The following is a 16,680-nucleotide window of genomic DNA, read 5'->3' as shown; positions in this document are numbered from 1 at the left end:
GCATTGCTGTTAAAGAAACAGGCGTTAAAAACCATGTTAAGTGGTGAGTTTAACATGGATATTCTTTGCTTTTGTACACAAATTCTTTTATGGATAGTTATCATAAGTGATGAACAAATTTGCTCAACTTCATCTGGCATCGGTTCAAATTAATTGATAAATGCAAGTGCTCTAGTATGCTAATCATTTCCTCTCAACTGCCAGTTTAATTTTGACAGTGATGGTTCTTCAGTTGATTTTTTTCCCCAATGCAATCTAAAAACTGAAGGAGACTTTGTGGCAAAAAACTGAACTAACTTATTCAATAGTTGTTTATACATTTCTTAATGATTATGATTTTGACCTTCCCCTTGAAGGGTAATGTCTAAACAAAAACACTATCATAGAAACAAATTGTCCAATGATTTCCTGAAATAGTAACCTATATGCAATATTTTCTAAAATGATATTTTCAAGATAAGTCCTGCCCAAAGCCACATTTTAACCTTCAGGTGAGGGAGCAGCAGTAGCAACAAGTAATTATTAAGGACCTTTACAAATGAAACATCCCTAAGTATTTCATAGACTCAAAAGTAAAATTCGATACAAGAAATATTAGCACACAAGGCTGATTTTTTAATGGCATTTGTTGAAGATGGGGGGAGAGATGGAGAGATTTAGGGAGGGAATTATAGAATTTAGGGCCTGTACATCTGAAGGAATGGCTACCAACGGTGGAGCAATTAAAATCAGAAATGCTTATGTGGCCAGAATTAAAGAATGCAGATATTTTGGTCAGCTGCAGAACTGGAGCAGATTACAGACACAGGCAAGAGCAAAGCCAAGGGGAGATGTAAAGGCTGTGAATTTCAAAACTACCACGTTATTTCACCGGAAATCAATGTACATCAGCGAGCACCATAGATAACAGGAAATGTTGCAACCTATGGAGAGTAAATGTTTTAGATGACCTCAAGGTTACAAAGGATCGATGCAGGAGGACTGCTGGAAGAGTCAGGTTTGGAGGTAACAAAGAGACTCACTAGGGTTTCTGCAGCAAATTAATTGAGGCAGGCATGCAGGTGGATGATGTGACAGATTTGGAAATTGGTGGCCTGAGTATTGCATGTAGATGTGGTCAGAAGTTCATATCAAGGTGAAATATTACACTCCGACTGAATACTTGAGTTCAGCCTAAATCAGCTGTCAGGGGGCAGGCTGGAATTCTTGAGTAGGGACCGAGATTTGTACCAGGGACTGAAGACAATAGCTTCATTCTTTCCAATTGAGAAATGTCTGCTCATATAGGAGTGGTTACCAGACAACGGACTAGTACTTTAGAAACAGTGGAAGAGTTGAGGTGCTGGTGTGAGATAGTTCCAGATGCCATTTGTGCACATATGACAACTAACACTGTACTCATGGATGATGTTGCCAAAGGGAAGCATGGCAATAAAACAAAGGAAGAAGCTGAGAAAGACCTGAGAGAAACACAAGAGTTAACATTGTAGGGTAAACAAGAGAAGCATACACAGGTGATTCTTTGGCTGCGATTAGCTAAGTAAAAACAGAACCAGGCAAAAGCATTCTTCCCCAGTTAGGTGACAGAAGATGGACCAACAATAATCAATGGCTGTGAAAGGTCAAAGTTAGAGGGGCATTTCCTTTAATCAAATAAGGTGTTATTTGTGCTGCTGAAAAGGGTAATTCCAATTCTCAGGCAAGAGTGGAAACCTGACTGAAGAAATTCCAAAAACAAACGTTACATTTTCTACTTTTCAATGAATTTCTGTTGCGGAGTACAGAAATGCCTCATAACAATTTGCTTAAAAGCATTGCGCAAACCTGCATCAAATTATCCCATGGATTAATATCAAACAACTCTGATGGCTCTTAATTTAAAGTGAAAGTGGCATGTTTTATTGAAATGTTTGAGGCCATCTGCTCCATGAAATAATGCAGGCTACAGTGAACGAATGGATCTGGATCAGAGGACACGAGTCTCACCGGTAAGGTCAGCATTTATTGCCAAACTCTAATTAATGTCCAGAGAGCAGTACTAAGTCATCATCCTCAAAATCTGCAGATCATCTGATGTAGTTACACCCACAGTGGTGTTAGGGAAAGGGTTCTGATATTGGATCAAGTGACAGTGAAGGATGGTGTGAGAGCTGGATGGAAACTGTCAGATGGTAGGCTTGGATATGCTGCCCTTATTATTCCAGGTGCTAGATCTGGAGCAGATACTTCGTCTTGTGGGGTATTCTAGGATGAGAGGTCAGAGTCTTAGGATCAAGGATAGCAAATTTAGAACAGCTGAGGAAAAACTAGTTCTCCCAAAGGGTTGTGAATCTGTTGAATTCACTACCCCAAAGTGCAGTGGATGCTGGAACAGTGAGTAAACTTAAAAGAGGAGTTAGACAGATTGTTAATTGGTAATGGGTTGAGGGGATATGGAGAGAAGGCAGGAAAATAGAGGTGAGAAGCATATCAGCCATGATTGAATGGCAGCACAGACTCGATGGCCGAACGGCCTAATTCTGTTCTTATATCTTATGAACTTACAAACATTGCAGGTTTTGAGGTGCTGTCCAGGAGTCAGCATATCAATATTGCTGCAGTTATTTCAGACTTAGTAACACATTGATGGAGGTAGCAAATTTATTTATTTATGGGATATGAACAATCATGGCTAAGTCATCATTTATTGACCATCTCTTAATGCCATCTTGAACTGCTGCAGCCCTCTGGGTTGAATGACATCCACAGCACTGTTAGGCAGGGAATTCCAGGATTTTAACCCAGGGATAGTGCAGGAACAATCATACATTTCTAAGTCATGCTGGTCCATGATTGGAGTGGAAGTTGCATGTGGTGGTACTTCCATCTATCTGCCTCCTTTGTGTCTGTCCAGATAGTAGAAGTCATACATTTGAAAGGTGCTGTCAAAGATGCCGTGGAGAGTTGCTGCAGTGCATCTTATAGAATATTGATGATGATGGATGGGGTGCCAATCAAGCAGGCTGCTTTTTGTCAAGCTTCTTGAGCATTATTGGAACTGCATCCAACTGTATTCTACCACACTCCTGACTTTAAAATGATAGATAGGGTGCAGATCAAGCAGACTTCTGGATGGAGTCAGACTTACTGAGTATTATTGGAGCTGCACTCATTAGGTGGACAGAATATAATCAATCACTCTCCTGACCTCAGCTTTGTCGATGGTGGACAGGTTTTGGGAAGACACGAGATCAGTTACTAGCTGCATGATGCCCAACCTTTGGCCTGCTGATGTAGCCAGTGTTCATGTGCCTGGTGCAAATTAACATTCTGCTGTAAATTATAAATGTCAGCAAATTTAATAGAAGCACAATAACACAGTAGTACAACACAACCATTTACTCCACTTCATCGATGCTTGTTTCAAACAGCAATGCATTTATTTCCACTCACTCCATCTTCCTAAAAAGACATCCAATTTCCCTATCGAAGATACTTTTGAATCTGTATGCCCTACTTTATCTCACAGTTCATTTGAACTCCTCGGTGCTTGTTGTTTAAATGTGTTTTTCCTCATGCCATCTCTGGTTCTTTAGTCAACCACCTTATATGTGTGCTATCTAGACCCATCAATGTTTGGAAAAACTTTCACTTCATATATTGTATCTGAACACTTTATAATTTAAACACTTACATCAAATCTCTTCATAGCTTTCAGTACTCCAAAGAAAATGATTTCAATTCTCCAGTATAGCCATATAACTAATATTTCATCTCTAGTGCTATTGCAGCAAATGTGGTCCACAAGTTCCAATAGAATTGTTGGCTTTATTTCAGTCACAACTCAGATCCTACTCAAATTATTTGTCGATATCACAAAGCACACAGATAATGGAGTCTTCTGTTATATAGGACTTTGATAAATATTTCAAAAATGACAGTAATCATGACATCTATCCTATGAGATTATTGAGTAGAGTGCCATAGGGGTTAGTGCATGTTGAGCAGAATCTTAATTTTTCAGACTCACATGCAGAAGGAATGGTCCAATAATCTATTAGAGATTGGAAACCATTCTATAGTGAAGCACATTTTTCCATGACACCAGCATCTCAGCTCCAAGTATACTGATTGCTGAGTCCTCATTGAACAAAAAGAATGAAAAGGAGATGTTGGAAGTGTGTCCTGTTACCTATTCACACTGCATCTTCTTTGGAGGTCCTATCTCAAGACTAGAAAGACAAAAACAAGGCAACATTTCCCAAGCACAACGGCAGTAGGCTGGCTCCTGCAATCATGCAGGATAGAGGTGATCAAGGAAGTGGGCAGCAGTAAGGTGCCTCAAAATAGACACTGTCCCAAGAGCCTCAAGGACCCCAAGATTGTATATTGGTGTTTCCTTTGGAGCCCGGAATTATACACCAGGTAGATAAATGGCAAATCTGAACAAGAACACTTTATTGACTGTGCTCACACCACCACAGCCAGCTCTATACTGTACCCAAGTTCCACCCCCTCCTGGTTACCGAAACAGCTCTCTTAAAGGGGCAGCACCTCCAAATACAGAACAGCCCACCTCCTTTATTTTAAAACTTGCATGAACAAACACACACACACACATATATATATATATAAATATATAAATAACAATTATCAAGATTATACAGACTCTTTAGCCAACATGTGTATGTAGTCAGGAATATTTACAAAAACATTGCAACCATGGAAAAACAACCACTCCCCACTTGTACAAGACATTCTGTCCACAGACTATATCAACATGGTTAATCACTCAGGAGAGTGTTAGTTCCTGGAAGAATGTCTCCTCTTCTCAGGAACTGTTTCTAATGCAGTCTCCTAGATTTCCGCAAGCTCCTGTTATTCCACAGATGTGTCCTTCTCTAATGACCTGTTGTTGCCTGTGATTCAGCTGTTGCTTCCTCTCCAGGAATGACCAACCCTGACTTTGAGACACATGATTCGGGCTCTGTATTCTGAGGGACTTCCCCCAGTTGGATGAGGCAACAACTGTTCCACAGGTCTCCTCCAGACCAGTGCATCCCTATAATGTTTCATATATAGCAACAATCATGTTTGAGCCACACCACTTGGATCCATTTTCCTCAGATGTATAACTTCAAACCAACACAGTTTCTCCTCTTTGAAATATCTTTGAGCTTAAGGTTCTTACCCTTCTGGCCATCTGTCCTACCTGATTTTGCTCTACCACCTCTCTGGTCTCTTCTAGTCACAATAAGTCAGCTGGTGCTTCAATATTAAGGACATCGGGTCATTGCATGTGGTATCTTAAGCATGCTGATAAACTTGTTGAGTCGCTGTTCTAGCAACCCCTCACCTTGTGAAACCTTTAAGGCCTGCTTCAAGGTCTGAACAATTTTGTCCAGCTGGCCATTTATGAAATGAAGGGGATATGAGCCGATCTCACACACTGCCACAGGGTCATAAGAGCCATACAGCATGGAAACAAACCCTTCAGTGTAATGAGCCCATACCGACCATGTTCCCAAACAAAACTAGTCCCACTTGTCTACATTTAGCCCATATCCCTCTGATTCATATACTTATCCAAATGTCTTTTAAATGTTGTAACTGTACCTGCATCCAACACTACCTCTGACAGTTCATTCCACATACAAACCACTCATGTAAAAAGGTTGCCCCTCATGTCCTTTTTAAAACATTTCTCCTCTCGCCTGAAAAATATGCTTTCTATCCTGGGAGAAAACACTTGCATTTCACCTTATCTATGCCCGTCATGATTTTATAAACCTCTGTGACATCACCCCTCAAACTCCTATGCTCCAGCGAAAGAAGTCCCAGCCTATCCGGCTGATTTTAATAACTCAAACTCTCCATTCCCAGCAACATCCTGATAAATCTTTTTTTGAACCCTCTCCAATTTAATAATATCCTTCCTATAACAGGATAACCAAAACTGTACACAGTCTCCAAAAGTGGCCTCACCAATGTCCTGTACAACCTCAACATGATGCCTCAATTCCAATTCTCAAACAGGAGAAAGTGAGGACTCCAGATGCTGGAGATCGGAGTAGAGAGTATGGTGCTGGAAAAGCACAGCAGGTCAGGCAGCTTGATGAAGGGCTCTTGTTCTTGGATGCTGCCTGACCTCCTGTGCTTTTCCTGCACCACACTCTCAACTCCAAAACTCAAATGTCTGAGCAATGAAGGCAAGCATACTAAAGGCCTTCTTAACCACCCTGTTTCCTTATGACACAAATTTCAAAATATTATGGACCTGAACCCGTAGGTCTCTGTCCAAAGACATTAACCAGAGCACTACTAGTTATTGTATATGTCCTGCCATGTTTGTTTTACCAAAATGCAATACCTCGCATTTATCAACTTAAACTCCACCTGCCACTCCTCAGCCCAGTGACCCAATTTATCAAGATCTCTTTATAATCTTAAATAACCTTCAGTGTCCACTATAGCACCAAATCTGGTGTCACCCATAAACATATTAATTTATACGTCTTCTATTTTCTCATCCAAATTGTTGACATAAATGACAAACATAAGTGGACCTGGTACTGATCCCTGTGGAACACCACCAGTCACACGTCTCCAGCCTGATAAACAACTCTCGACCACCACCCTCTATCTCCTACAGTCAAGCCAGTTTTGTATCCAACTGGCAAGCTCATCCTGAATTTCACATGATGTAACTTTACTAATCAGTCTAGCATGTGGAGCCTTGTCAAAGGCTTTGCTAAAGTCCATATAAACAATGTCTACTCGAGTCCACATAAACAACATCTTCCCCTCTGCCCTTTTGGTAACTTCCTCAAAAATCCCAATCAAGTTTGTGAGACAGGATCTCCTTCACACAAAACCATGCTGACTATCCCTAATCAGTCCTTTCCTCTCCAAATGCATGTCAATTCTACCCTTCAGAATCACTTCCAACAGCTTACCCACAACAGATGTCAGGCTTATAGGTATATAGTTCCCTGGCTTCTCCTTACATCTTTTCTTAAACAAAGGCACAACATTAGCCACCCTCCAGGCCCCCAGCATCTCACCGGTGGCATGATGATACAAATATTTCTGCTCGGGGTCCTGCAATTTCTTCCCTAACTTCCCACAACATCCTGGGAGACACTTGATTAAGTCCTGGAGATTTAACTACCGTTACATTTTCTAAGACCTCCAGCATGTCCTCTTGTGTATTGTGAGCTGTTTTCAAAACATCAATATTTAATGCCCAGAGTTCTCTAGCCTTCATTTCTTTCTCCATAGTAGAAACTTACTCAAAATATTCATTTAGTATCTGTCCCATCTCCTGACTTTCAACACACAGGGGACCTCTTTGATCTTTAAGGAACCCTATTCTCTTAACGAGCTTACATAATGTCTTTGGATTATCCTTAACCTTATCTGCCAAGGATATTCATATCCCCTTTTGCACCCCCTAATTTTCCTCTTAAGAATGCTCCTACATTCTTTATCTTCAAGAGATTCATTTGAACCCACTTGTTTATATCTAATATTAAAAATCACAACACCAGGTTATAGTCCAACGGGTTTATTTGGAAATACTAGTTTTCAGAGTGCTGCTCCGTCATTAGATAACTAGTAGGGCAGAATCATAAGACAGAATTTTTAGCAAAAGTTCACGGTGTCATGCAACTGAGACAATATATTGTTCAATAGTTACCTGATGAAGGATGAAGGTGGAGTTCAGGTAGAAAATCAAACACAATCTTAGAGAATGATGGACCAGACATTAAGGGCCAAATGGCTTTATAAAAATTCATTCCTAGAATGCAGGCTTTGCTGTCTGGTCCAGTCAAAAGATATGCAGGTTAAGGTATACTGGCCATGGTAAATTGACCATTGTTGACAGTGTGTTGCTGGAAAAGCACAGCAGATCAGGCAGCATCCAAGGAGCAGGAGAATCGACGTTTCGGCAAAAGCCCTTCATCAGGAATCGGGGCATCCTGATGAAGGGCTTTTGCCCGTAACGTCGATTCTCCTGCCCCTCGGATGCTGCCTGATCTGCTGTGCTTTTCCAGCATCACACACTCGACTCTAATCTTCAGTATCTGCAGTCCTCACTTTCATCAAATTGGCCATTATGTCTAGGGACATGCAGGCTGGGTGGGTGAGCCATGGGAAATGCAGGTTTACAGGGATAGGGTAGTGGGGTGGGTCTGGATGGGATGCCCTTCGGACAGTCAGCGTGGCCTTGTAGGGATTCTATGATTTATTGCCCATCCCAGATATCCTTAAAAGGTGGTGGTGAACTGCCTCCTTGCTGTGCTGTCATCCATTTGGTGTGAGTATCCACAATGCCATTGGGGAGGGAATTCCAGGATTCTGACCCAGTGATACTGAAAAATATATTTCCAAGTCAGGATAATGAGTAGCCTGAATGGGATCCTGCAGGGGATAGTGTTCCTATGTATTTGTTGCACTTGTCCTTGTAAACGGTAGTGGTTGTAGGCTAGTCTGACATATTATTTATCTTGTAAAGATGCCTTGCTATTTCAGGATGAAAGCTCAATAACCAGAATTCATAAGTTCCTTGTAATTCTTCAAATGTGGAAGTAAAAGATTTTCCAAGGAAAATACAGCCTTCTAAAAGAGTTACATCTGCACAACTAAATGCGGAGCACAGGTATATTGATAACTGTTGTGAAATAGTATTTTCAAAATACATTTGCTAATGTAGACCAAACTGTCAATTTTCCCATCCACATTCATGTAAAAGGATTTATCTGCAATTTAGTTATTAAACAAAGCGACATTTCATTTCTCTTTAAAATTGTAAGCCGTGCTGAATCATGCATTCACATGAAGCATTCACTCTACAGCATTACACCAAAGTAACTTCTCTTTTCTGTATATGCCTGCATAGTGAAGACTGGTAAGACTATTCAAAAGGAATACTCATCACCAAGCCTAACTCTGATAACATCAAATGGCTTTCCAGCAGAGGTGACTAAGCCATAATCAGGAATACCACTTGACCCCGTCCTACTGTGACACAGATACCAAACTAATGCCTTAATCATTGATAAAATCATTGTAGACAAGTAATTGAACTGAGCACCTTTCCAGTTAGTACAAGCAGGATCATGCTGACAGAATAAAACCATAACTGTCAGGATTAAATGAACAGTGATAACTGTAGTAAAAAGATCATGCTCCAAGTTTCCCGAATCTTTACACTTCTAATAAAAAGCATGATTTAGGATTACTAAGCTATGATAAAGCTACCAAAACTCTGTATTGGTGTAGTCATTTTTCAACAAAATTAACATCAACTCACTTTGTGTTGTTGGGAAATGCTGTAATTATTGATGGTGGTGGTGGAGGAGATTGGCGTGGAGGAGGTACATCATATTCATCAGTCCGCAGAAGTCCATTGGTAACTGTCTATTAAAACAGTGAAAAAATTGTTTACAGAAGAAAACCTTCAACGTTTGCCATCTAAGTAGCTTTAAAACAGGCATTTTGGTTTACCCACCAATTCATATATCATTAATAATTATACAATCATGCAACAGTAACAGTGCATACTTATATTCGTTAGTTTGCATTAATGAGTGACCTTGAATAAAAATTCTAAACATAGGATGACCAGGGCCTACGTTTGGCCCTTGTCCATCCAAACCTTTCCGATTCATGAACTTTTCCAAATGTCTTTTAAATTTTGTAACTGTACCTGCATTCACCACTTCCTCTGGCAGTTCATTCCACACACAAACTACTCTGTTAAAGTAAGTGCGCCTCATAGATTTTTAAAAATCTTTCTCTTCTTAGCTTAAAAATATGCCCTGTAGTTTTGAAAAACCCCCACCCCTAGAAAAAGATGCTTGTCATTCACCTTATATATTCCTCTCATGATTTTATGGACTTTTTTCACTGGAAGACAAAGTTTAAGTCTTTCCAGTCTATTTTTATATCTCAAACCCTCTATTCTTGGCAACATCATTTGTCTCTATTTGCCATTAGGGATGCTCTTATGGACATGTGGTGAGAAGACCATTTAAAGTAATTCTATGTTTCCAGCCTATATTTTGAATTTCAGGGAGAAACTGACCAAAGTCTGTAACTTGGCTATATTTGAAGGATGCTCAACAAACAAAGAAAAACAGAGCAGATAAAAAAAACCCAAGTTTGAAATGTTGCTGCTGGAGACAAGGTGTTGGTGTTGTTCCCTGTCTTTGGGGAATTACTAAACACAAGATTCACTGAATCTTCTCAAATCATAAAGAAACTCAATGATGTGAATTATGTAGAGAGTACACCCTATCAGAAGAAAAATCAGTAAGCATGTCACGTTATGGCATGGATGATAGGAAATATGTATACTTGGATAGTGAAAGTAATAGGGAGTGAAATAGAAATATTAGAATTGGTGAATGAATCAGAAATTAAAAGTTCTAAAGTTGGTCCTCCAGCTTTCAGACTGGATTATAAAGAGATACTTGAAAGATTTGACAGCATCGTGCTTTATCTTCCAGATACCATAAATTTAATTTATGAAGGCCATTACTGAATCAAGAATAAAGTTATGGGAATAGGCCAGGAAAAACATTTTGGCAGTTCATGTAAATTTGTGGATGGGCAGGATGGAGTATATTAGGTTCATGATGGATAATGATATTATTGAACTGAACAGGAGTTGGGGCTCACCTATTGTGATGGGGCTGAAACCGGACAGGTCACAAAGACCCTGCATTGATTATCAAAGTCAAATGGGAACAAAAGCAGACTTATATTCACTTCTAAGACTGGAGCAACTAGACATGCACAATTTGTCACAAGAAGTGACTTGCTAAATGGATCTTGGCAAGCCCTCTGGACTGATAAATCCAAAGAAATATCAGCATTTGTAACTAGACAGACTTGATGCAAAATCATATCATCTGGAATGAAAAATGCATCAACAACATTCTAACAATTAACCAATAAAGTTATTGAAGGACAATGTACCTGTTGCTTACATCAATTATTTGGCTATTTTAAGCCAAATCTGGGAAGAATATTTACTTCACTTGACTGAAATATTTGATTGGTTACACAAAGCCAATCTGGATGTAGGTTTACTTGCTGAGCTGCAAGGTTCATTTCCAGACGTTGCGTTACCCTACTAGGTAACATCTTCAGTGGTCCTCAGGTGAAGCAATGCTGAAAATTCCTGTTTTCTATTTATATGTTTGGGTTTCTTTGGGTTGGTGATGTCATTTCCTGTCGTGATGATATTTCCTGTGGTGAAATTACTTCCTGTTCCTTTTCTCAGGGGGGCGGTAGATGGGGTCTAACTCAATGTGTTTGTTGATAGAGTTCCGGTTGGAATGTCATGCTTCTAGGAATTCTCGTGCGTGTCTTTGTTTGGCTTGTCCTAGGATGGATGTGTTGTCCCAGTCAAAGTGGTATCCTTCCTCCTCCGTATGTGAGGCTACTGGTGAGAGAGGCCCCCCTCTGACCCATAGTCTCGCTAATTTTCAGCATTACTTCACCTGAGGCCCACTGAAGATGTTACCTCGTATGGTAACAAAACGTCTGGAAATGAACCTTCCAGCTACATCCCAAACCTCAACCTGAGCTACAAAATCTTCTCAAAACTCACAAAGCCAATCTGGTTCTGAGGAAGGGTTACTCGACTTGAAACGTTAACTTTGCTTTCTCTCCACAGATGTTGCCAGACCTATCGAGCTTTTACACCAATTTCTGTTTTTGTTTCTGATTTACAGTATCTGCAGTTTTTTTCTGGTTTTATTTTGGTTATAAATCTGTCTAAGAATTAATTTGCTAAAGCAAAAGTGACTTATTTAGGCCAAGGCCAAATACCACCTAGAGAAGTGATAATAAGGGCTATTTTAGATTTTTCTGTCCTGGACAACATGTGAAATTTTGCATTATGTTTGCATGAGTGGATTTAATTACAACTTGTCCTGAACCTCAGCACTGTTGGTGCACCTTTAAAAAATATGTTGAAGAAAGGCAGAAAATTTGAATTTATGTAAAATTGTCTGAGTGACTTTGAAGACTTAAAAGCTGTGCTAACAATTGCTAAAACAAAAGACAAATACTACAGATGCTGTAAATGTGACATGGAAATAGGAAATGCTGGAGAAAGGCAGTACTTCTGGCAGTTGAGTTAACGTTTCAAGTCGATATGACTCTTGTATAGAATATAGAATTCCTGCAGCGTGGAAACAGGCCCTTCGGCCCAACAAGCCCACATCAACCCTCCGAAGAGTAACCCATCCAGACTCATTCCCCTGTCCAACCACTCTACATTTATCCCTTACTAATGCACCTAATGTACACACCCCTAAACACTATGGGCAATTTAGTATCACCAATTCATCTAACCTGCACATCTTTGGATTGTGGGAGGAAACCAGAGCACCCAGAGGAAACCCATGTAGACACAGGGAGAATGTGCAAACTCCACAGAGACAGTCACCGGAGGTTGGAATCGGACCCAGGTCCCAGGCGTTGTGAGGCAGCAGTGCTAACTGCTGAGCTACCATGCTGCCCACAAACATAACAAGAGTTTGTGTTTCACTAGCGTGGAATGATTACGTTGGGATAGGTAGGATTGTATTTTTAGCGTGTATTTCAGAATCTTTCAAATTATTACATGTAAATACCTATTTTATCTTTCCTTTTGCATAATAAGCTTCTATTTTATTGTTAAAACCAAATCTGCAGCATTGCAGCTTGTGTTTCAGTGAAAGACCACCTCATTGATGAAAAAAATGTAATGAAGTATTACAGTAGCCTTCAGTCTGGAGTTTGATTTGTCCAATAACATCAGCTAGGATCTCAACACTTTCACCACACCAATACCCTCCAGGTGTAACTAGGAAACATGGATAGCATTGATGAGAACTTAGGAGACTTGAAACTACAGGAAGGCTCTATAATGGTTTATATCGAAAATAGGAGTAGATTTAGGCTTTTCACCCCTTTCACCCTGCTCCATTATTTGACATGATCATGGCTGATCACCCAACTCAGTACCCTGCTCCTGCTTTCAACAGAGTATTTGATCCCTTGAGCTCTAAGAATTCTAAAAAAACTCTTTCTTGAAAATATTCACTGCTTTGGCCTCAATTGCTTTATATGAGAATTCCACAACTTCAGCACTCTCCAGGTGAAGAAATTTCTTCTCGGCTCAGTTCTAAATGGCCTATCCTTCGATTATGACACTGGGTTCTGGACTCCCCAGTCATCAGAAACATCATTCCTGCATTTACTCTATCTGGTCCTGTTAGAAGTTTCTAGGAGATCCCCACTTATTCTTCTAAGTTGCAGGCAATATTGTTCTAACCAATCCAGTCTCTCTTCATACGTCAGTATGACCATTCCAAGAATCAGTCTAGTAAACCTACATTGCACTCCCAGCATAAGCAGAACATCCTTCCTCAGATAAGGAGACCAAAACTGCACACAACATAACAAATATGGTCTCACCTAGACTCTGTACAACTGTTGCAAGACATCCCAGCTCCTGCACTCAAATCCTCTCCCTGTCGGCATAAACACACCATTGCCTTCTTCACCACCTACTGGACCTGTTTGCTTACTTTCAGCAACTGGTGTACAAGAACACCCAGGTTCTATGGCAACTCACCCTTTCTCAATCTATCATTCAGGTAATAATGAATCTACTGTTTTTGTGAAAGTGGGTAACTTCACATTTATCCACATTATACTTCATGTACCATGCATCTGCCCACTCATTTAACTTGTCCAAATCACACTGAAGTATCTCCACGTCTGCTTCACAGTTCACACTTCCAACCAACTTTATGTTGGCTGCAAATTTGGAGGTATTACATTTAGTTCACTCCTCTAAATTATTAATATATATTGTGAATAGCTAGGGCCCAAATACTGATCTTTCCAGTACCCCACTAATCGCTGGTTGCCACTCGAAGATGATCCATTTATTGTCACGCTTTGTCTGCCAATCAATTCTCTACCCATGTCTGTATGCTACTCCTCAGTCCCATGCACTTTAATTTTATATGCACATCTCTTATGTGGGATCTTATCGAAAGCCTTCAAAAAAATACAGATAAACTACATCCACTTGCTCTCTCTCATTAACTCCACTTGTTGCTTCCTTTAATAATTACAATAGATTTGTCAAACCTGATTTTCCTTTTCTCAATCCAACCTGACTCTATCCAATCCAGTCACTGCTTCCTCTGCTCTGTTTTTAAAACTTGTACAATAGACTCTAACATTTTTTCTACAACCAATAGATATATATGCATTTGGAAAGAGTGTTTGGTTAGGAGTAGTCATCATGGCTTTGTGCGTGGGAGATCATGTCTCACAAATTTGTTAAGAGTTCTTTGATGAAGTGGCCAGGAAGATTGATGAGGGCAGGGCAGTAGATGTAGTCTATATGGATTTCAGTAAGGCCTTTGATAAAGTTCCACATGGTAGGCTGCTATGGAAGATTAGATTGCATAGAATCCAGGCAGACCTGGCAAATTGGATACACTATTGGCTTGATGGTTGGAACCAGAGTGTAATAGTGGAAGAATGTTTGTCAGACTAGTGAAGTGCTTCAGGGGTCAATACTGCGCCCAATACTGTTTGTTATCTATATCAATGATTTGAATGAGATGTACAAGGCATGATTAGTAAGTTTCCAGATGACACTAAAACAAGCAGTGTATTGGACAGTGAGGAAGATTATCAGAAATTGCAGCAGGATCTTCATTAGCTGAGGAAGTGGGCCAAGAAATAGCAAATGGAGTTAAATATAGATAAGTGTGAGTTCTTGCATTTTGGAATGTTAAATCAAGTTTCATGGCAAATGGTAGGCCCTTAAGGAACATAGTGCAATAGAGCGATCTTGGAGTTCAGGGTTACGGTTCTTTGAAAGTGGAGTCATGAGTAGACAGGGCAGTGAAGAACGCTTTTGGCATACAGTCATGGCATTGAGTATAGAAATTGGGAAGTTATGTTGCAGTTGAACAGGATATTGGTGAGGCCACACTTGGAGTAGCGTGTACAGTTTGGACCACCTTGCTATAGGAAGCATGTTATTAAACCAGAAATTCACAGAATGTTGCCAGGTCTTAAGGATCTGAGTTATAGGGAGAGGTTGGACAAGCTAGGACTTCTTTAGTGTTGAGACTGAGGGGGAAATCTTACAGAACTGCATAATATGATGAGAGGCACAGATAGAGTGAATGCTCTGTCTTTTTCCCAGGGTTGGAAATCGAGGACTAGAGGGCATCAGATGAAGATTAGAGGAGAAAGAATAAAAGGGAACCCGAGGGCAACTTTTTAACACAGAGGATGGTATGCATATGGAAGGAGCTTCCAGCCGAAGTGGTTGAAGCGAGTACATAAACAACATTTAAAAGGCATTTGGACAAATACATGAATAGGAAAGGTTTAGAAGGATATAGGCCAAGTGCAGGAAAACGGGGTTAGCGTGGATGGACATTTTGGTCGGCATGGACCAGTTTGAGCTGAAGGGCTTGTCTCCATGCTGTCAGACCCTATGCCTCTATAACCGATGTTAGGCATGCCTCTCTATAATTCACTGTTTTCTTTCTACCTCCTTTTTTTTTAAATAGGATTAACTTAGCTATCTTCCAAGCTAAAGGAACTATTTCAGAGTCTATGAAGTCTCGAAAGATGACCACTAATGCATCCACTATTTATAGGGACACTACGTGCTCTGGGATGTAGATTATTGGGCCTGGGGAATTTATCAGCCTGTAATCCCATCAATTTCCCCCAAACCCTTTCCCTACTAATACTGATTTCCTTCAGTTCCTCTCTATCACCAGACCCTGTACTCCCTAACATTTATTGGACATTGTTGGTCACTTCCTTTGTGAAGGCAGGAGGAAAATATATATTTACTTGTGCTCCCAATTCCTTGTTCTCCATTATAACTCCCTGTTTCTGACTGTAAGGGACTACATTTGTCTTCACTAATCTTCTTCTCTTCACATATCTATAGAAGCTTGAACAATCAGTTTGTATATTCCCTGCAGGCTTAATCCTGTACTCTATTGTCCCGTTATTAACCAGTCCTTTTTGCCCTCCTTTGCTGAACTCTAAACTGATCCTAATCCTTAGGTCTGCTGCTTTTCTCTGGCCAATTTGTATGCCCCTTCCTTGAATCTAATTCTATCCTTAATTTCCCTTGTGCATCATGGTTGGGCCACGTTTCCTGTGCCAGAACAGAACAAACGATTATTGCAGTTTTCTGTACACTGTTAAAATGGTTGCTATTGCCTATTCACATCATCCTTACATAATTTTATCATAGTCAGCTGATACCTCATACCATCGTAGTTTCCTCTATTAATAGTATGCTTGCCTTCATAACAAGAGGGATTGCGTAAAGAAGCAAAGAGCTTCTTCTGCAGCCGGACAGGGCCCTGGTGAGACCACACCTGGAATAGTGTGTGCAGTTCTGGTCTCCAAATTTGAGGGAGTGCAGCGTAGGTTCACGAGGTCAATTCCTGGAATGGCGGGACTACCTTACGCTGAAAGACTGGAGCGACTGGGCTTGTATACCCTTGAGTTTAGAAGACTGAGAGGGGATCTGATTGAGACATATAAGATTATTAAAGGATTGGACACTCTGGAGGCAGGAAACATGTTTCCGCCGATGGGTGAGTGCCGAACCAGAGGACACAGCTTAAAAATAAG

At 40.3% G+C, this 16,680-nt stretch overlaps 1 protein-coding gene across 3 annotated transcripts in view; it reads right to left on the bottom strand.

Annotated features, from left to right (window-relative positions):
* cblb (Cbl proto-oncogene B, E3 ubiquitin protein ligase) overlaps window positions 1–16,680 on the bottom strand; it is a 214,138-nt gene that overhangs the window by 22,239 nt on the left and 175,219 nt on the right. For all 3 annotated transcript variants that reach the window (XM_043701076.1, XM_043701074.1, XM_043701075.1), the window contains exon 11: window positions 9,296–9,402. In XM_043701076.1, the coding sequence (XP_043557011.1) occupies window positions 9,296–9,402 (107 nt within the window). The remainder of the gene's footprint in view (window positions 1–9,295; window positions 9,403–16,680) is intronic.

Source organism: Chiloscyllium plagiosum, chromosome 12, assembly GCF_004010195.1.
Source record: "Chiloscyllium plagiosum isolate BGI_BamShark_2017 chromosome 12, ASM401019v2, whole genome shotgun sequence".
Classification (NCBI taxonomy): Eukaryota; Metazoa; Chordata; class Chondrichthyes; order Orectolobiformes; family Hemiscylliidae; genus Chiloscyllium; species Chiloscyllium plagiosum.
The sequence above is the reverse complement of the archived record's forward strand: the minus strand, read 5'-3'. Positions and strand labels throughout refer to the sequence as shown.